Here is a 22773-nt window from a genome sequence, read left to right on the forward strand (position 1 = left end):
TAATATTTATAGATATTAATACTTTGTTTGCTGTTAATTTCAGCCTAAAAATTTGCACTATACATTGGAACAATTATGTTCACAATCACTAAAATTTCAAATACATGAATGACACCTATTAAAAAGAATTTAATCATGATTTCACAAAAAAAAAACTACACCTTATAAATCCATATTGCCAACCTCATTCTTTTATAAAACATTCTAGGGAAGTTTGGCTTCTCCCCAATCATTTTTTTAAGGCTGGCCATTGTCAAATACCACTCTCACTGCTATCAATCTAAATTAACTTCTTTTATGGAGGATCACTGGATGGCAATTGAATAAAAAGAAATGGTTCTAATATTTGAAATATATGCTCTATTCCAGAATAATATGTTTTTTAAAACACCATTTGATGTTTGTGCATATCACTGATTGAAAGTATTACTGTACTTATAGAGACATAGTTTACCCTACTGTTTAAGTTACAGATCCCCTTCTTCCCTCTTACTCAACTGCTCTAGCTCTTGAGCAAACTTAGAGAAGTCTGTATCACAATCTCTCAGATCTTCTAAGGTTGTTTGAAGGTCATCACCCAAAGGAGCTTCCAACAAACCATTAAGATTTCGTCGAGCTGAAGACATTTCAATTTCACTAGCTCCGTCCAGAGAAGACCAATCACTTGTCATTGGCTGCAAAGATTTCTCACAGTTCAGCATAAGGCTGTCATTAGTAATTGATAATGAAGATGTATATGAGTTTGAGACTAGCATTGAAAGAGCTGGATTTTGTTTTGGGACAATCAAAGGGGAAAATTTCTCCTCTGAACCTTGTGAAGGAGTTAAACTGCTCGTCACATTTGGTAGCATCTGGTGAAGAGGAACAGACCGGCTTCGACTACTTAAATCGCTGCTTGCCAAAGAACAATCTGATCCATTCTTCAAGAGAAGTTGTACTTCTTGAGCAAGAGAATCTATCATTGAAGGTTTACTGTATATCACTGAGCTAGAAGCATGGCGTTGTCTTGTATTTTTGGAACCAAAGGTGATGCTTAAGTTTTTCGATGCACTATCACCTATAAATATATCATTGGCAACACTGGAACCATCAAATACAACTGCTGGTTCATTTGGTTGAATAACGTTACTTACTGATGCTTGTTCTGAAACAGGAGAGAGAGGAGCTACTGCAATACCTGAGCTGTGCCTTGACCTTGTTTCACTAGTAGCATTAAAAGTGAAATTTGCCATTCCATTCTCATTAACTAAAGGTGATAATGGAGCACTTCTAGGTGACAACAAAGCAAAGCCTGTATGTCCTCCAGATGAACCAGAGCTATGTCTCAGACGCAATGAGCTATGACCATTAGAAGAGAGAGTATGAATTATTTGGTTGTTGTTTACAGTACTGAATGTGACAGTTTTACTAGGTCCATGACTGGAGTTATGCCTCAAGCGACTCAAAGGCACAGGTGTTGGTTGAGGCGATATAAATGGTGATGAAGAAATAGAAGAAACACCTGAATCAAAGTTTTGAAATGGTGTATGACGAGATGCACTGTATGTACTTTGTCCAGAACTATGCCTTGATCTCGAGGGTGGCACTGGAGTTGATCGTGGTGATACAAAAGGACTTCCAGCATTACTAGGAGGTTGAGAAGGCCCTACGCCAATAGAAACTGTATTTCGTGAATGCTGTGTTGGAATAGGGGAATGGCAAGCTGTAGCTGATGTAACTAAACCATCTGGTATAGGAGTGTGCCTCGGGGATATTGGCATAAAATTAAAAGCCCTCCGTCTGGTATTGGGACTTGGAGGCACAGATGGGACTTGTGTTTGTATGCTACTATGCTCAACATTAGCTGTAGAATATAATTGTTGCATATTTGATGACATTGTTGGACTTTGTGATGCAACATCCTCTGCAGAATTTTGTAGCAGCCGGGTTAAATTTGTACTCTCCAACTGAGGTTCCTCTTTAACATAAGGCATTGAATTAGACATAACTGCTAAAATATCTTGTTCAGTAATAGTTCCCTCATTTGGTGCTTCATTAGTACTACCTGTACTATTGATTTGGTTTTCAGGCAAGTTAGCAGTTGAACAAATAGTACTTTCACTGCTCAAGTATGGATTGGTGTTCCTAATGAAAATATCACATACCTCATTACCAAAGGCAAGTTTTCTCCTGTTATGCAAAAAACTTTCTGGTGCAAAATCATTTGTGTGCATTAGAACTGACTTTTTAGTAGCAGTGTTTTGATCATTTGAATTACGAGCAACCTTGGACAATGAGCAAGGTAGGTTTTTCTCCAATAGTATTCTAAGTTGTGACAATTGGCAAACCTCAGGATTGGCCACTTTATTAGCCTTCTCTTGTTTTTCATCTAATATATTCAAGGGTACAGAATTTTCTGTAGAATTTCTACATTGTGACTGCTTAAGTTCACTAGATTCATTTCCTATTGCTGAACCTTGTAGGTAGTCTATTAAAGCATCACTTTCAAGTTCATGAATACTAACTTCCTCACAATTATTCACTAAATTCTGGTCTTCATCAGTTGTGCGTTGCCCAAATGTTGGCTCAAGTTTCATAACAAGCATATCTTTAGACCATGTTGATAAATTTTCAGGGGGAGAAATTTCATAATCAATAGCTTCATTGGCATCTAGATGTCGTTTTTTTGATACTACTTGTAAAGCAGGTTCTTCACAATGGCGTTTTGTTCCCGATGTGTCATCTATATTATCATTCCCACAATTCAGTTCAGAATCTGAACTTTTTCTCTCAGATTCACATGTTTCAGGTAAACCTATGAGAATTTCTGATTTTGGTGCTACCGCTGACTCAGGACATTGTTGTTCATGATTGAGATCACTCATGGGTGAAGAATCCACTATAGGATTTTGTTTTTGGAGAAGTAGAATATTTTCAGCATCTTTGACACTTTCTTTATGAACAGAATCACCAGATGACTTGCTGCTGTTGGAACAAGATTCTGAAAGATCACCAACTGAAGCACTACCAAAATCAGTTTCACATTCGAAAGTATTATCTGATGACATCAAGGCAAGTGAGCTTCTACGCCCATCAGTATGAGATCTGCCCTCTTTCAGCATCACAGAACCCAAGGATCCAGCTCTGCAACGCATCACTGTAGGTTTTGGCAAATCACAAGTAGGTTTTGGCTGGATTCGTTTGTACTTTTGTACACATTTACTGGAAGTTTTCTTAGCAGCATCAGTCAAATGCACTTGTGGAAGAGAAGGAACAATTATAAAGCCAGGAAGACTTTGTGAAATGCAAACTGGAGTATTTTCATTAGGTAGTATTTTACTCTTTCTTTTCTTCTTTTTACCTTCTCCAGTAACCAAGATTTTCTGCTGATCAGAACTACTTGAAAAAAAACAATTATTTTCTCCTGCTGAAGAAAACTTGTCAGTCTGGCATGTCTCTGCACAAATATATGAGTTTCCATACAGAGATTTCAATGGAGTTTCTTCTGATCTTGAGCCACATGCATTTTCACATGTACTGTCATCTGCATTTGACTTGACATCAACACCATTCTTGACAGGTTCTTTACTCTGTAAGTGAAAACAAAACTTACAAAGCATGATAAAAAATCTAAATTACATGCATAAATTTAGTCAGAATTCTAATGATATTAATTTGAGCTGGAGGGAGCAATTAAAAAGCAATAAACAGACATGCCAACATTGTCATGAAGCCTCTCAGTACTGATGAATGTTCAGATTTACCATGGGGGGGGGGGGGTAGGCACTCTCCTGCACGACAACAAATACAAATGCCACAATAGGCAAATTGCCCAACGATGGCTGAAAAAATTTGACCATTAAAAATATTGATGTCAAATATAACAAAAATACCCAATATAAAAGCATATATATCACTAAAAAAAAGTAATAATAATATATAACACACTGCCCATAAAAAAAGAGAGATTATGGTTGTCTTAACTAAGTACAGATAGCTTCTTGATTTATCCCACTATGTCTATCATACTTCTTTTTTGAATTCATCAATTGTGTTAAAATTCACAACAACCTCCCCCCCCCCCCCGGAGATAAGCTATCCCATTTATTGACAACCCCAATAGATAAAAACTCTCTGCGAGACAACATAACATGACATGGAATTGTCATTTACTAAACGATATTGGTGCCTCCTTGTCGAAGCAGTTGATTGACAGTGCATTAATAACTCATGGTCCATCCTATCCATCCCGTTGAAAATTTTTAACACTTCGATCATATCCCTTCGACACCTACGTTCTTCCAATGTAAACACATTCAAGAAATAGTCTCCCTTCTTAGCTCAAGCCTTGTGTGCCAACAAGAGCATTCCTAGCTGTTCTCTGCACCCCCTCAACCAAGTCTATGTCTCTCTATAGGTATGGTCTTCAAAACCTTACAAATTATAGCCCAAAAAAAAAAAAAAAATTTAATTTTTTTAAATTATAAAAAAACTAATTGAAAGTTTATTTAAACACAGCACTACATAGGCAATGGAACCTAGGGACTCAGGCCACAAGAAACCTAAAGAAGAAACCTTCTTCCCCAAGAAACCAACTCAGAGCGGGCATGCCTGCACAGGTTGAAAATTTTTTTTATTGCATTGCAACTAGATTTTGTAGCATTGAACATTTCACAGCAAAGCACAAATAAGAGTACACTGTATTACCTGATTAGCATATGTAATGGTCCTTGCGCCAATAAACCCAAAATCCAATTCAATCCAATGTAATTGAAATACTTTGCTATGCAATATTAAATTACGGTAGAACCTCGTCTGATCCCTTTAACTCAGATCTCCAGATAATTTAGACATGAAATAGGAAAGGGAATAGTATACAAGTCGAGCCCCGTTATAGTGAACCATCTACGGACCCAATAAAAAGTTCACTATAATTCATGGTTCACAATATCCCAATTCGTTGAAACATTGATATTTCTTAGCATTTGATGGTGGTTTTGTTGGAAACATTAACTGGGATAACACACAATTTACTATATAATAAATTATTAATTTCTTAAATAGACAATCAAATATTAGAAAGAAAGAATTTTGAACAGTAGTATTACTTACTTTTATTTTTACATTGTATGGAAAAAATTTGTTATTTTTGATTGAATACATTTCGATTCTAAGTACATTTCATCAATTTTCTTATCAACGATTAGGAAAGAGTCCAAAGTTTTTTGTCCACATTTTCTGTAGGAAAAAGTATTCAGAATGTTTGCAGCTCTTTCACTTTAGAGATTGAAGGTGCTGATATTTCACTTTCACTTTCTTCTTCTGAGGATTAGAAATATTCGTTCTTTGCTTTAGATACGATGTCATCATCGGTAGGAATATCTGAAGTACACACCTCTTATCACAAGATTCAAAGTGTTCAATTTCATCCGTGTTCAAGTGTTGGAAAAAGATTTACACAATGTTTTCCCACCTATATAGCAATCGGTAGGTTTTCATCTTCGTCATCCGCAATACTGTCTCTTCCTTGCTCCAATACATTCTTGGAAAGACCCATGTGTTGAAAGCAGTTGCGAACTGTTGCATCTGTTACTTTTTTGTCTCCAAGACTTCTCCAGCAAAACAATTGCTTCCAAAAGAGAGATGTTATACTCACTGTTCATCATACCTTTCCAAAATACGCATAACAAATTGCTTCCTGTAGTGAGATTTGAGGCTGCGAATAATGCTCTGATCCATCCATCAGTTGCAGCACAGAAGTTGTATTGGGAGGCAAAAAAATAAGCTTGATGCACTTAAGATCTTACCTGTAGGTCTGTTCCTCTAATGTTCTGATTTTTCAAAAGGTGGTTTGAAAAGAGTGGAGTCTTGTAGTGGGGAGGATGGAAAAAAGTAGGATTTGACACGGAGGTCAAGGAATGCTGTCGTTCAGGATCTTTATATGTGTAAACTTACCTTTGGAAAACTGGAAAAAAAAAATCTGCGGAAGGTACATTTCAGTTCACTATAAGCAGACTTTCATTTTCTTAGTTCACTATAAACATTTAGTTAGTTAACATTAGCATTTAACATTAGTTAAATAGGTGTTCAGTTGGGACCACTGAAAAAGTTCACTATAGCGAGGTTCGACTGTATTAAGTTTTTTTTAAAAATCTGAGAAGGGATCTTAAAACTCCCATAATAACTTTTTTATTATTATTATCACGCAATCACATAGTCAAGCAATGCCTAATGTATAAAGGGGTGGGGGGGGGGTGAAGTTCACTGATTCCGTAAGCCTAAAGAGCAATAAATGCTTACCCACTAGAAGGTCTGTACTATCTGAAGTAGAGCTATATAGACTTCACAATACCACAAAAATCAGTGAATGCACATGTATGTCTGTAAAAGGTAAGTTTCTTCTCCCACTCCCGCTGCTCACTGATGACATAGCTTCTTTTTCTCTTTGTGATTGGTTGGGATTTGGGATGATGTTGTGATATGTAGCCTCTTTCTTGTCTTTATTATCCCGATCCTAATTTCAAGAATAGACTACTATCAAGGTGCAACCCTAAAGGATCAAATATCCAGCGCTGATCATTACAGTTCAGTTGTGTATCACATTTTTTTACTTGTGTTTGCTTGCTGTTTCATTTTGAGAAAAAAGCGTACATTGTTTGCAATGGCGATGGGAAAAAAGTGTTTGTTGTGAGAATGCAAAAAAGAATAGAAGCATTGACTAGAATTGATAAAGGTGAACCATTCAAAAAGATTGCCAATGAGTTTGGAGTAACGATGCCTATAGTGTTGGATTGCAGAAAAAAAATATATATATACATATAAATTGTGAATTTTTACAGACAGTTTGAATAATTGGAGTAAAGCTAAAGAGAGCTAAACTTGAAACACTGGACAAAGCATTATTTGTTTGATTTTGTGCCGAAAGAAAACATGGTTTACCAGTTTTGGGGTCAATTATGCAATAGAAAGTTCTGAGTTTAAACAAACAATTGCCTTATGGAGATCCAAATTTTACTGTCAATCAAGGATGATTGGATAGATGGAAAAAACGACATGGTGTGCACCAACTCACTGTCACAGGGGAGAGATTGTCTGGCGAATGGTGACAGTAATGCATCCGAGAAATTCCAAAAAGAGTTAGAAGATTTTATTAAAAAGAACTAATGGCAGATCAGATCTACAATGCCGATGAAACTGGTCTATTCTACCAGATGTTGCCAAGTAAAACCTTAGCCACAAAATTAGAAGAATCGGCAAAAGGGTGCAAAAAAGCCAGCACCTCACTATAATGGATTGTAACAATGCATCTGGAAAGCACAAATTTCCACTTCTTTCAATAGGGAAACCAAACAAATACAAATACAACGCCACAACAGGCAAAATGCCCAACGAGGTAGCTAATAAAAAGATGCCCATAAAAATATGGATGTCATATATTTTAAAAAAAAAACAGCAACCCAATTAAAAATGCAATTAACACAAATTATAAACAATATATACACATGATAAAATATTATACAACGCCCATAAAGAATACTTATGGTTGTCTTATTCTAAGAATGGATAGCTTCTCGATTTACCCAAACATGTTTATCGTATTTCTTTTTAAACGTGTCAATTGTGTTACAATTTACTACCTCCGGGGGTAAGCTATTCCATTTATTAACAACACTATTAGAGAAAAATTCCCTGCGACACCATAACCTTGCATTGTCCCTCACCAATCGAAACTGGTGTCCCCTTGTAAAAGCAGTCGATTGGCGGTGTACTAAAAGTTCATGGTCCATCCTATCCATCCCATTGAAAATTTTGAACACTTCGATCATATCTCCTTGACACCTACGTTCATCCACTGTAAACATATTCAAAAAACGAAGTCTCTCTTCATAACTCAAGCCCTGTGTGGCAATAAGGACACGCGTAGCTCTTCTCTGCATCCCTTCAACCAATTCTATGTCCCTCTGTAGGTATGGTCTCCAAAACCTTACAGCATACTCCAGTCCAGGACGAACTAATCCTCGAAAAAGCGGAAGAATGACTTTAGGAGAACGTGAAGAGACCTTTTTGAAAATGAGGCCAAGCATTCTATTCGATTTTTTGACCACCGCTGAACAATGTTCAGAAACAGTTATTTTCCGGAAATTATGCTGAGGTGAGCTCGGAAAGAAAAGTCATCACGTCTCCGCCGGGACACGAACCCAGGCCCTCTTGCATACCGGGCAAGAAAAAAGCCATCTATATCTCTCTAAATGTTCAGAAAACCTAAGTAGCTCGTCAATGAGAATTCCCAAATCGGTTGACCCTAGTTGCATCCGGGATAGTGACACCATTCAATTCGTAAGAGAACCGTGGGTTGTTCAAACCAAAATCAGCGACCATGCACTTATCAACGCTAAACGTCATGCTCCATTCATTTGCCCATGCTGCAATGCTGTTTAAGTTGGTCTGGAGCAACTCCCTATCGCTTTCATTCCCGATTACCCTCATTAGCTTCACATCATCTGCGAATTTGTTAGTAATCCCGTCGATACCCTGATCGAGTTTATCAATAAAAAGTGGAAAAAGTATGGGGCCAAGGACACTTCCTTGAGAAACTCCACTTGTGATGTCTGTCCAACCAGAGAATTCCCCGTTCACCATAACCCGTTGCGACCTATCTCTTAACCACCATTCTATCCAATTCAGCAAGTTGCCCCAATTCCAATCTCGTGTAAACGCTTCAAGAGTTTCCCATGTTGGACCCGATCGAATGCCTTCTGAAAATCAAGGTAAACAACATCTACATTTTTGCACTTACCCAAAGCCTTAGTCACGTGATCATAGAAGCAAAGGAGGTTAGTTACACATGACTTCCCCTTCCTGAACCCATGCTGATCATCCAACAATACATTATTCTCGTCTATCCACTTCACAAACTGCCTTTTGATGATAATTTCCAAAATTTTCGAGAGGGAGCTCGTCAAACTCACTGGACGATAATTTGACACCGCTTCTCTACTACCCTTCTTAAATATCGGAACAATGTTAGCAAGTTTCCAATCTCTTGGGACGATACCCTCAGCAACACTACTCCTGTATATCTGTGCGACTGGCCCCAACAATTCATTAGCATATTCCCTGAGGACCCTGGGATAGATATCATCTGGTCCTGGTGCTTTGCTTGCACATACATTACTTAGAAGATTTAGGACCTCCCCGTCTTCTACTTGAATATCGTTGAGGGTTTTATTACTCCATGCAACACCCGTATATTGAATATCATCATCTCCATTAAAAACATATGCGAAAAAGTCATTGAAAGCACTACACATGCCTACATTGCTCTCTACCCTAGAGCCTCCTATCGAGAGGGGGCTAACTGTCCCCTTACATCCATTATTGACGTATCGAAAAAATGATTTTGGGTCAGAGCCAATGTTATCTGCCAACCTAGATTCAACTTCCTTTTTACTATTCCCTATCGCTTTCTTCAACACTCTTCTTTTATCAGTAAACAATGATAGGTCACCTCGTCCACTTTTATACTCTCTGAATGCCCTTTTCTTTTCAAGATAAAGGTTCCCCATGCTATCTGTGATCCGTGAACCATAGAGGGTGCGATGTACAAACACGCTTCTTACGAACAATTGATATGATGTCATGCAAAACACAGAGGACAGCTTCATACTAAATTCTTTCCATTGACTTACCACCCCTACTGATTCCAACTGGTCTTTGAATGAAAACTTCCGCTAACCTTCCTCTCAAAACATCAAAGTTAGTTCTCCGAAAACAAGGAACCAATCTTTTGTTATCAACCTTACCCGAGGAAAAGCTACAGTGAAATCTGACGATACGATGATCACTGGAAGAAAACTCCTCCCCCACTGAAACATGTTCAACTAGATCCTCAGAACTAGTAAGAACTAAATCCAAAATAGCAGTACCCCTAGTGGCTTCTGATACATGCTGATACAAAAAATTTTCGAGCACCAACTTAAGAAAGTCTCTTTCATACTGATTTCCAGATGATAGGTTCTCCCAATCAAAACCTGGGTAATTGAAATCCCCAAGTATGATAACCCTCTTGCGCTTACACATGTAGGAAATTTCATCATGCAATTTGGCGATGTAGTTTGGATCCCTATTCGGTGGATTGTAACTAACAAACCCCAACAATAAGTTTATGACGTCTTTTGTTCTCAAGTTCAACCCATATGGTTTCAATATCACTTCTCTGCACGTTACACTCTCTAGCCTTCAAACAGGATTTCACGTATATCAACACTCCACCCTCTTTCCTATCAGATCTATTTCTCAAAAAAGTATCATATCCTGAGATGTGTAAGAAAGATTCATCCCCATCGTTTGCCCAAGATTCTGTAATGGCTATAAGATCCAAGCCCTCCACAACTATCATAGTTTCTAAAAAATCTTTCTTATTACCCAAGCTCCTGGCATTTATTAACACACATTTTAATTTGTCCGGTGGTTTATTGTCAATCGAGAAGCCATCCAAGTCAGAGGTGGGTAATTCCTCGTCAGTACTGTTGTGATTACCATTAACTAACCCGCATTCCCGACTACGTGGTCTGGGAGTAAAAAACCTGACCTAAGACTATCGTAAACCTCCCAGACCCCCCTCTTATTTAGATGAATCCCATCCGAACGTGACCCCAAGTGAGGAGCAAATGCCCTTCAGGCCTATATTGAATTGGTGGATCCTATTCCTATATCCCCCTACTACCCCTTGGCAGCACTGGAATCACTGCCACATCTGAACCGCCCCTCCCTAGCGGATAATAGTCCGCTCTCTGATAGAGACTCACTAATATTCGCTCCTACCTGATTTGTTTCCACCCACAGAATCACCCGCAAGGGCAACTTTCGGCGATGAAAAACGTCTCAAACCAGGGGCGTAGCCAGAAATTTCGTTCGGGGGGGGGACCACTTTCATTTCGGGGGGGGGACCAAAGTGACAGAACAATGGATTTGGCCATCTTTTTCCCTTTTTTCGGTCATTTTCTCACATTTCGGGGGGGGGGGGGGGACCAGACCCCCAAGTCCCCCCCCTCGCTACGCCCTTGTCTCAAACGTTGCCAATCTTTCCCCCAGGAAGACAACAGCGCTCGAAACCCCGAAAATCCCTACACACTCGGTTCCCAAGTTCCCTAACCATAGAATCGCTGATGATTAAACCCCTATCACTATCGCCCTCTATCTCATCCACGACCACCCATTCGCCCTCTAAACTGTCGTTGTTCGTGGAGATTGCTTCTTCATCAACAGGTGGCTCGACGACCAGAGGCTCCGTTATAACCGGCCCTCTAGCACCCTAACTTTTTCCCATAAAGCTTCGACGTCGAGTTCCAGCCTTTTCCTATCCAAGCAACCTTTACAGTTGAAACTATCAGCTACTATACCCCTAGACCAGGGAAACCTCCCGCCACAAGCTCTACACAACACTAGTCGAGGTCGAGGCATACTAACACTATTGCTAAAGCTAGATAATAATAATAATAATTAAAAATAGGAAAATGAAAAACGTTAACAGGAAATTAAAATAATGTAAAATACATTACTATGCGAAATATACGTAAGAGATTGTACGAAAAAATTACGTAAAATAGAATGTACGAAAAAATTACGTAAAATAGAATGTACGAAAAAATTACTACGTAAAATAGAATGCTCAACATTAAATCACGAAGAATAAAATAAATATGTATATAAAGAATAGAACACACTCTAAAAAAAAATATTAAGCTACAATGTACAATTTTTACTTATTAGAATTAGCTAACTATCTCAAATCACACTAACACTGCAACTATAGGCCCAAATGGAAGGAAAAACCACATTATTGAGAGAACCTGGGAAAAAGTATACACTGTTTGCTAACCCTAACGTCCAAAAAACCTACGAATTTATATCAGAGAAGCGAGAAAACACAAACCTGGCAAAAATTCAATGAAAATGAAATGCGAACGAGGAAAAAAAAACTTAAGTCGATCGAAAATACACAACGAAAATTTAAAAAAAATTGAGAGCAATATAATAAAAAAAACCACTTATCTCGCAATCCAGCGTGTGCTAGGAAAAAAAAGAGAACACAGCAGAATATATCCCAAAAATAAACAACACGCTAAATAAAACTCACGAGAACGAAGAAAAACACAAAGAAAGACACAAAATGGCGCACTGACGTGGCGGTAATTCCCCGGCAACGGTTTCGGATAAAACTTCTTCTATTGGTCAGTGAGCGGAGTGCGATAAAAGCACGTCCGTTCCCAACCACAGCGAAGGGGAACAATCCCAGAGCATTGAAAAATGTAAATTGTGGGTAGTCTAACATTCCTGAAAGAATGCTTGGATGAATAATGAAATTTTTAAAGAGTGGTTCTTTGAATGTTTCATTCCTGGTGTAATGAAATATTTGAAGTCACGTGACCTACCCATCAAAGCTGTCTTCCTAATTGGCAGTGCACCAACTCATCTCACAGCTAATGAACTGGTCAAAGGGTACATTACAGTCAAGTTTTTACCACCTAATGTGAGTGCTGGTGCAGCCAATGGAGCAGAGGGTTCTCAAGAACTTCAAGAGAGTTCACAGATAGCTAATGCTAAGTCAACTGGTAGAAGATGAAGGAGAACATGGTGTAGTGGAAATTCTCAAATATTTTAATGTCAAGACAGTTATTTATATGGTTGCCGAATCTTGGGACCACATTGTTAGAAACACTCTAAGAAAGTCATGGAAGAAGTTATGTCCTAGTGCGTGTGATCTGCCAGACAACAAGATTGAAAAAGAAGAAACAAGTGAAAATGAAAAAGAACTCAACAAAATCAGGCCTAAAGATTTCATGGACATATTTGAAAAAAATTGATGGTTGCTCAGATGTTAATGTCAGTGAATTAGTAATTGGTTAGAAGTGGACACTGATGAAGGTTACAGCACACTAACAGATGAAGAAATAATTGCTTCCTGCTCATCTAAAGACACTGAAAACGATGAAGGTGCAGACAAGAATAATGATGATCCACCAACAGTTATGAATCATGCATAAGCAGCATCCCATTTAAAACAATTAATGGTCTATTTTGAAAGTCAGGTAGACACAACACCAACCAAGCTTCTTATGCTGAAGCGGATGCGTGATCGTGTGGTTTGCAAGCGGTACACAAAACTCACACAGCAGAAGCTTACAACCTGCTTTCCTACAAAGTAGGTTTTTATTAACTTAATGCCTTGAGTAAATATGATTCATACTTGATTTGTTCACCATACACATACTTTTCTGTAAGTATGTTTAATGTATTTTACTCCGCTTTTCCACATTCTCTGGTTAAACAGGATTTTTGATATCTCGGATCAACTCTGGTCCCAATTGGTCCAACTTAATAAGGTTGTACTGTACCTCTATTCCCCCATACTGCTTACCATATCACCCTGCATTAAAATTATTAAATAAGTAATTATTTTTCCACAGATCAGATATTCAGCTAGCTGATCTGTTATCTTGGACAGTTACAGCTACACTTGCCTTTCTTTCTTTCTTTTAAACCGGGCACAACTTTGGTCTATCGCCATGGGCAATTTACTACTAATTTAGTTGTGCAGGAAATGTGTGTGTGTACCTAACAGTCTGAATATGTGTATCGTGTTGTGCATTAACTAGTGCTGCCATCAATACTGCATTTCAAGTGAATGCAGTGTTCAAACGTACGTCATTATAAATTCCTATTGTGAATAGATTTTTTTCATAATTGTTGAAGTGAAAGTTGAAAGTTTTGGATTTGAAAGGAAGGAATGAAAGAAACCCAAATCTCAAGAAAACATTTGTTGTTGAAAAGAGTAAGGGATCCCTATGAATAAATACCCTATCAATTTTGAATTGTGAGTGAAGTGTAATGATTGAACATTCGTAGCATTGTAGGGCTGTTGCTCCCTGTGGTGAGATGTTTAATTGGGAGATTGACTCACATTTGCATGTCAAAGTTGGGAACCACAGATGCGATGCAAGTCTGTCACCAAGTCCATGCCTGGTGCAGAAGGGGTTAATATTTTTTAAAAGTCTTGTTTTTTTAAAAGTCATTGATAGGGTATTTATTCAGAGGGATCCCTTACTCTTTTCAACAACAAATGTTTTCTTGAGATTTGGGCTTCTTTCTTTCATTCCTTCCTCTTAAATCCAAAACTTTCAACTTTTACTTCAAATACAAATACATGCAACAACAGGCAAATTGCTCAACGAGGTGGCTGACTTAAGAACATCATGGATCCCCGAGCCATTTTTTGGAGGCCCTACCTACTACTGCTACACCACACATGCACCCTGCCCACACCCCTTCCCCCGCGGAACCCCCAACGAATCGGTACATGCGGGAATGTGCGTGTACGTATAGTGAAACCTGACGTGAAGTTTTTTTTTGTTTCTGTGTAATGCTTGTTATGTGTAGTGCTGCCATCTGCCACCAGTTTTTCTAACTATGAGTGAAGTGTTATGATTGAATGATTTATCGTTGTAGGACTGTTGCTCTCTGTGGCGAGACTTTTTAATGAGGAGATTGGCTCGCATTTGCGCCTTGAAGTTGGGAACCACATAAAACCAACTTCAGCCGACTACCACTGTGGGGTTCGAACCCGGATCCTCGCATCGCGAGTCCGTCACTATAACCACTCGACCACCACAGCGGCTCAACAATTATGAAAAAAATCTATTCACAATAGGAATTTATAATGATGTACATTTGAACACTGCATTCACTTGAAATGCAGTATTGATATGACCAGATGTGCAACAAAAAGATTTACGAGCACAGGTAACTGATAACATATACAATCAGTGGGCAGAAAACTAACACATCCCTCACTCAAACTTTGACTAGTCCATGCAGCATGTGCGCTGATGTAATAAACCAGATTTGCTGATCTTGCTTTCTTCTGGTCAGAAGTGCCAGTTAATGTTTCAATTTGCAAGTTCATGGGAAAACAAGATTTGAGTGACTTTGAATGTGGCATGATTGTCGGCGGCAGAAGGGGCGGTTCAAATATCGCTGAAGCTGCTAACCTTCTTGGCTTTTCTCATACAACAGTATTTTGAGTCTTCAAAGAATGACAGAAAAGCCAAAAAACTTGAAGCGGAAAGCAGAATAGTGGGCGGAAATTGTTTGTGAATGAAAGAGGTGCCAGGCAATTGACAAGCATTTTGTGCAGTAACAGAAGTGCTACAATGAAACAAATTGCAGTGCAATACAACTCAGGGACATCGCAAAGCATATCCATATGCTCTACAAGATGGATCTTAAAACGAATTGTTTTTAATAGCCAACAATCAACAAGAATTCCTTTGATTTCACTGAAAAATCAAAGAAAACAGTTTTTGTGGGCTAGAGAACCCCAAAATTGGACACTTGAAGAATGGAAGAAGGTTATCTAGTCTAATGAGTAAAAATTTCTTCTCCATGACGTCGCTGGCAGGATCCGTGTGTGGCACAAGCAGCGCACTTATTTCCATTGGAAACATCAGTCATGCTTACCTCCACAATGTGGCTAACCACGTGCACCTGTTTATGGCTATAATGTATCCTGATGATGATGGTTATTTCCGGTAGGACAATGCACCCTCCCACAGGGCTGGAATTATCTCAGATTGGTTTGAGGAACATGATTCAGAGTTTCAATTGCTCCAATGGCCCTCAGTCACCTGATTTAAACCCAATTGAGAATTTGTGGGAAAGGTTGTAAGGTCTGTTAAAAGCTCAGGAACACCACCTTTTAATCTGAGAGAGGGAATTAAGATCTGCCATTTTGTTAGCATGGGCCAATATCCCTCCTCAATGGTTTCAGCAACTTGTAGAGTTCATGCCTAGAAGAATATCTACTGTCATCAAAGCCAGAGGAGGTCCACACAATATTAGTGGTGAGTAGCAGGGTGTTCCTCATTTTTTGGCCAGTGGATGTAAAGGAAGTTCTATAGTAGGTGTTAGCACAGGTGACCAAATTGATTGTCACTAGTTAGTGTTTATCTAGAAAACTGAAGGGAAAGGGAATTCCTTGAATTGTGTGTGTGTGTGTGGGAGTGCACCTGCCTGCCTTATCTAAATTTCCTCACTGGGAAAGTATAAATGCTATTTTTTTTTAAATTCATCTCATACCCGAAAACTTTAAATTAAAGGAAGAAAATTTTCGAGTTAAAGAGAAATTTTAACACTAATAATATTGAAGGTTCTGGGGCAGCATGAAAACTTAAACAGATATTCAACTCATCGCAAATTTACTGTATCTAGAGATGATCATTGTTGTAGGTGAAAGGGTGCTAATGTAATAGTTTTAGTATATATGAATACATATACAGTGAAACCTCTCTTTTGCGGACACTGGCTCTCTCTTTTGCAGACAAAAAAACTCATCCCTAAAAGAAGGGTGCCTGTTAATGAGGGGTGTCTGTTAAGAGGGGTTTTACTGTACTTATCACCATTATAACAAAAGAAAAATGTGAAGTGGAAAAAATTATTTTACCTTACTCAGCTGACCATTACATAAAGAATGTATTTTCGTTTTTTTACTTTTGATTCCTTTCTTCCGTTGTTGAACACACTTTCCACTGTTCCTAGTTAAGAGACACGAACGCTGTTCTTCAAGTTTCTGTTTCTGTTCTTTTATCAGCTCTTTTTCTTGAATTTTCCGATGCAAGTGAACTTGAGCATCACTTTTTTTATTCTTACATTCAAATTTTGTATTATTCATCGAACCTGCAAAATTAAAATATCACTAAAAATGCTATCTATAGCATCCAAAAAATTGTTCTCAAGAACTCCTTGCAAGTTTGGGAAATTCCAGTTTGTTTAAAACCAGAAATTATTTTTAATCAGAAGGTTGTCAACTAGGTGAATTTTTAATTTGCAAAACTATACCAGATTGTGCTTCATTGCTCTTTAGAAAATTAAAAACATATTTGAAATAAATTCAAACTTAACATTTATTAGCAGTGTCCGCAGTGAGAACAATGACGTACACAGAAAAAGCACTTAAGTGATCGAAGCTTAGGTATTTATAGACATTAGCAATAACACTGGTGTTGCCTCTAAAAACAGACTCTGTAGAAAAAAATTGTATTTTCAAGGCAGTCAAGATAGAGTCTAAAAAACCACTTAAGGCTACAGTGAAAATATCACAATATCACACTGTTCTAGGCTAATAGAAGCCATGAGCTTTCGCCTAAATCTAAACTAAACAGAAAATTCATGTAATTAATGTAATAAATCATTAAAAAAATTATATTGACTATTACACTAGCATAATTTCATCAAATTACGTAAGCCATACTATTGAAAAATTTTGAACTTTACAGCCAGTATCACAAGTTCATTTCAAGCTTATAAGTTGATCTCAGGGTAATTTAATTTTTTTCAAGCATTTTATCCAGCATTGAATATCATAGTAGAAAGAGTGAATGGTACCCTGCTCTTTGATGATTACTACGGTTGTCAATGAGAGTGTATATCAAAGAATAAGAACTAAGGACCTAAAAAAACTAAGGCAATGAATTAATTTCCCAGAAGTGTTGGTAGCAAGGCCATAGCCTGGGTTGGTGATGGAGGAACTAGGAGTGAGCTGAAAGATCTTTTTGAAGCTATAGTAGTGCTCAATAAACTGTATATACTTTAACACAATAGATATCATAATAATAGATATCATCATAATAATAAACCCTCAGCAACCTGGACAAATAAAGATTAATTCTTTTTATGGATCTCAGAATATCACATATTTTTTAAAAATAATCAGGTAATAAAGAGCAAGATTTTTTTTTAATGAACAGTAATAAACTGGCTTACGTCACCCAGTATTTCAGTCGTCTTGTTCTACACATGACTTTTTCTCAATAACACACATTTGGAACAAAGCTCAAAGGCTTTCACATTGTGTTTTTAGAGAATAATGTTTTCCAAAAGAGCCGCATTAAGAAAAGACAAATAGCTAAGAAAGAGTAAAGAAAGTCTGAAAATTTACCCCACTTCTCCTCCTGAAAAGGGTGGGACATTACCATTGGAATATAACTAAGGACATCAACTTGCATCTTTTTGACTTATGTAGTGTTAGAATGAATTCACAATTGTGATTTCGAAAACATATATGCTGCAGCAGAACTTATTTCAAGATATATGGTATCTTAAAATCATGATTTGAATGCTAAATTTGACAATTCAAAGAGACATTTTGAGTGAATTAATTATACACCAGTCAAAAATGAAAGTTGGATCATTTGAGTCGCACCAAGGTCATTTTCTGCACACGAGGACTAATTAGACCGGGACCTACAATTTATTGCAGATTCCGAACGGCAGGCTTGTTTTTTATACTCATCGAGAGGTTGGTGCACTAACCCTTTGATGGGGGACTCCCTGCGGTAGCAATTTTTTGCTGCGGTCAAGTTACCGTTTTTTGTTGTACCTCTGTGTCAGGAAAGTTTTCTGACACGGACGAACTGGGTATCAAACTCGTGACAGCTCTAAACATCCTTTGGTACTTTAGGCAAGTATCTTATTGACCGGGCTACCACGCCCTTAAAAGTTGGATACTCGAGTTATTATGAAAAAGTTGGATACTCTCTTATTTATTTGTTTATACAATATTGTTTGGCTGAGGCCAATACAAGAGAATTCACAGGTAAAATAAAACCGAGATGATGGTGATCAGAATGATTGATTCTATTGGAAAAGTGGAAATGTTGGGTTAGGATATGAGAAGTGTCGATATGAAAAAGGCTATGGAGGATTTTAAAAAAGAAAGTAAATCAAGAGATGTGTCTATGAGTAGAAAGCGGTTCGATGAGTTGGAGCTCAAGTTCAGTAACAGGCAGACCAGCAGAGTTTAAAATGAAGTGGGTGGATTTATTTTGAATGGGTTTTCTAACTTGTCTATATTGGAGAGGAAAGTTCATTTCCAGTGGCCAGAAAGAGATCTTGGAAACGGGATAAGTCTGGTGAGAGTTCTGGCATTCATTCATTCATTAAATTCCTAGCAGTTAACTTCAAAGTAGCATCGATAGGCTACATGATGGTTTTTTTTGTTTTTTTTTTGGATAAAATGCACTTCGTTACATATTTTCAATGAACAACAGCCTATTTCAAGATGTACTAAATATAAATAACTTTCAAAAAATACTAGAAAGATAAATTTTATGAGCTCCTCACACACAAAGCTTTGCTCTAACCAGGGTTGGCAGGTTTTTGACACATGGCAGTTTTTGACGGTTTAAACTGACACGTCAAAAACCTCAAATATTGCTTTTCAATATAAAAATTCCCATTGGAAATGCACACATTAATTGCATGTAATGTTTAAAGGGACTAGGTTATACAAAGAATAAATATTTTTAAAAAATATGATTCTAAAGTAATTTTCTACTCTCGACAGAATTATTTTGGATAATATATATGCTTTTTTCTTATAAAATTTGAATAAAGCATAACATGAACATTGAAGGGAAAACTATGGAACGATTTGATATTCTTTGATTCAAGATGATTCTTTACCTTCCAAAATTTCTTTAACTGCTTATATATGTTTGCATTGATATAAACCGTCTGCTGTACTCTTTTTACAACAGATAAGTGTTTAAAAAAGTTTATTACATCATGTATGTAATGTTGATTTCTGTTAGTATTAAATTATCTAGATAACCACTGATACTTAAAACGATACTCTTATTGCACATATTATTGAAATATATCTAGCGATCAAAATACTAAATTGTAGGACTAAAATGCATTTAATTTGGCAATGCTAGCTTGTGTATGTCAAACTTGGTTTATTCTTACTTTTGCACTATGACATGGTACACTTACTAGCATTTATAATGCAATGGTTTTCCAATTGAAGCTGTATTCAAACGTGCAAAACAAATGCTTTGGGTATCAAGTCTTGTCAGCTCTGCTTTGGTTGAAAATACTCTTTAATTCTTTAAAGCTCTGTGAATTTATACACCCTGATCTAAGAAATTTTTAGGTGAAAATAAATGAGTTTAATTAGTGCATTAACAGATGCTGCGTGAGAATTTTTATAAGGAATAAAATTTTGGGCAGATCAGAAAATTTAAAGTATCAAAATATATATTTTTCCTCAGTAATTATAATTCTGAATATATAAAACCCTTTAATCTAAATAAAAGTAAGTATTTTGTTATTTAACATATCCATCAAGTTAACAAAAACTATTTGACCTCATTGACAGTAAGATTTTGATAGTTTTAATACCAAGTTAGTTTCTGGGGTCAAAAACCTAACCCCGATGCCCTATCATACATATTTTGAGAATAAGCAGCTCTATTCCACTTGGCAAATTGAACACAGGTAATGAGTAGCTTAGATAAATAAACCATAAAATTATATTTTATATGTTCTAGACTCTTATGTTGAAAAATTCAAAATTGCAAATTATAATTAATATTTTGTTTTAGTTATTTGTAATAAATTAATGTTTAAAAATAAAACATTGTAATATACCAAAAAGTAAGTTTTCCATCATGTTGTACACCTATTGTGTTCAAAACATTATCAAAAGGCATTCATTTAGGTGTTTGACGGTTTTCAAAAGTTTTTGATGGTTTAAACCAGTTTTTGACATCAAAAACCCAACCCTGGCTCTAACGCATCATCTCTTAAGCCAGACAAAAATCTACCACGTTTCATAACTCTCCAATACGGGGAACTGTTGCCCTATATAACAACCATGAAAAAAGGAAAATCTCCCAGAATCCCCTGGGCCTACAATGATTGAAGGGTAATGAGAGAGATGCCACATCATTGCTAATTTACATATACTTGTGGCACTTTTTAAAAATTTATATGTTCAGTATAACCTGTCACTTTGGATACCTCTATATCCTGGACACCTCCCTAAATTGGACGGTTTTGAACCAAACTGGCCATAATCCTATACCAAAACATATCCACAACACTCTGTATCTTGCACATTGGGCACCCTTTGTGTTTTTATCTTGGACAAGTACATCACATTGTCTGCTGATTATATGGTTGAGTATAGAAACCTCCCCCCCCCCCTTTTTCAGGTTGATGCAAACAAACAGGTTTATTGATACACCTTCATTGTTGACCTGCAAAATAACTGATTATGGGGTTTGGCTACAACTGTGCATCCCTTTATTCCTTGAGCTCTTCCCCCCCCCCATCTCTCTGCCTTTCAAAATTTTACTGTTTTCAATAATGATATGTGTGTGGAGTGTTGTTTTGTCTTCCTGCAATTGTGAATGCAGAGTTTAGGTATCACAGATGACGTTAAGCTAATAGGGGTAGTCAGGAATCCAAGCGATAGGGAGATGCACTTGAATATGACTGCAGCATGGGCTAATGAATGGAGCATGACCTTTAGTGTTAAGTGCATGGTCGCTCATTTTGGTTCGAACAACCCACGTTTCACTTATGAGTTGAATGGTATTATTATATCCTGGATGCAACTAGTCACAGATTTGGGAATTCTCATTGACGAGTGGCTTATGGCTTAGGTTTTCTGAACATTGTTCAGTGGTGGTCAAAAAAGTGAATAGAATGCTTGATTTCATTTTCAAAAAAGGTCTCTTCATGTTCTCCTGAAGTCATTCTTCGGCTGTTCAGAAGCTTAGTTCGTCCTGGACTGGAGTATGCCATAAGGTTTTGGAAACAATACCGACAGAGGGACATAGACTTGGTTGAAGGGGTGCAGAGAAGAGCTACACATACTTTGTTGGCACACAAGGCTATGAAGAAAGACTTGATTTCTTAAATATGTTTTCATTATAGGAACACAGATGTTGGGGGATATGATCAAAGTGTTCAAAATTTTGAACGGGTTGAATAGGATAGACCATGAGTTATTAATACATTGTCAATCAACTGCTTTGACAAGGGAACATCAGCATCATTTAGCGAGGGCCAATTGCAGGTTGTGATGTTGCGGGAGTTTTTCTATAATAGCGTTGCTAATAAATTGAATAGCTTACCTGATTGATGAATGAATCTAACACAATTGACACATTTAAAATGAAGTATGATAATAATAGTGTGATCGAGAAGTCATCCATACTTAGAATAAGACAATCATATTCTTTTTTTATGGGCAGTGTATTATGTAGTATTAATTATTAGGTTTTTTCCATGATACATATATGCTTTTATATTGGATTACTGTATTTTGGTTATATTTGATATCCATATGTTTATGGGTATCTCTTTTCAGCCACCTCATTGGGCATTTTGCCTGTTGTGGCCTTTTTGTATTTGCATATTTTCTTTATCATTATGAGTAAATGCAAGTTTTGAAGTTGGCCATAGAAACAAAAAAAAAAGATTTTATTGATTGATTGCCAAGTGGCAAGAGTCGCAGCGAAATAGCAAAAGAATTTCAAAATCAACTATGTCAAACATAATATAGAACATCAACCCTGAAAGCAGGGAAAATAAACTTCAGTGTGCAAAGAAATATAATGCATATAACTGCAAATTATATGAAATAAATGATGTTTTAGAATTTTATGTATCTTTGTCAAAATAAAAACATTCCCCTCAGTGGCCAGCTGCTACATAAGAAAGCAACATCGGTTGCTTGATGATGTTGAATTAGACCAGGGGTCTTCAATGCATGGCCCATGGGCCACTTGTAATGTGTGTGGCATAGCTTAGTAACCCACAGTGTTGATGATTTAAAGCCTCTTAATCAGACAAAGGGAATAAAAGATCAATCTGAAACATGGCTATTTTTCCATTATCAAGTTGTGAACAAAACATGGCTACTGCCAGCTGATCTGACAGGGG

The 22773-nt window shown here is 37.1% G+C and overlaps 1 protein-coding gene across 1 annotated transcript in view; it reads right to left on the minus strand.

Moving 5' to 3' along the window:
• Positions 1 to 352: 352 nt before the first annotated feature.
• The window catches only part of LOC149067542 (uncharacterized), a 79817-nt gene continuing 57396 nt past the window's right edge, over positions 353 to 22773 (minus strand). The window contains exons 8-9 of the mRNA XM_089252464.1: positions 16481 to 16713; positions 353 to 3569 (exon numbers count right to left, since the gene is read on the minus strand). Of these exons, the coding sequence (XP_089108590.1) occupies positions 468 to 3569; positions 16481 to 16713 (3335 nt within the window). The 3' untranslated portion in view covers positions 353 to 467. The remainder of the gene's footprint in view (positions 3570 to 16480; positions 16714 to 22773) is intronic.

The sequence above is a fragment of the Pholcus phalangioides genome, unplaced genomic scaffold (assembly GCF_987345545.1).
Source record: "Pholcus phalangioides strain wild (caught in Gottingen) unplaced genomic scaffold, Ppha-v1.0 ptg000029l_1, whole genome shotgun sequence".
In the NCBI taxonomy this organism is placed as follows: Eukaryota; Metazoa; Arthropoda; class Arachnida; order Araneae; family Pholcidae; genus Pholcus; species Pholcus phalangioides.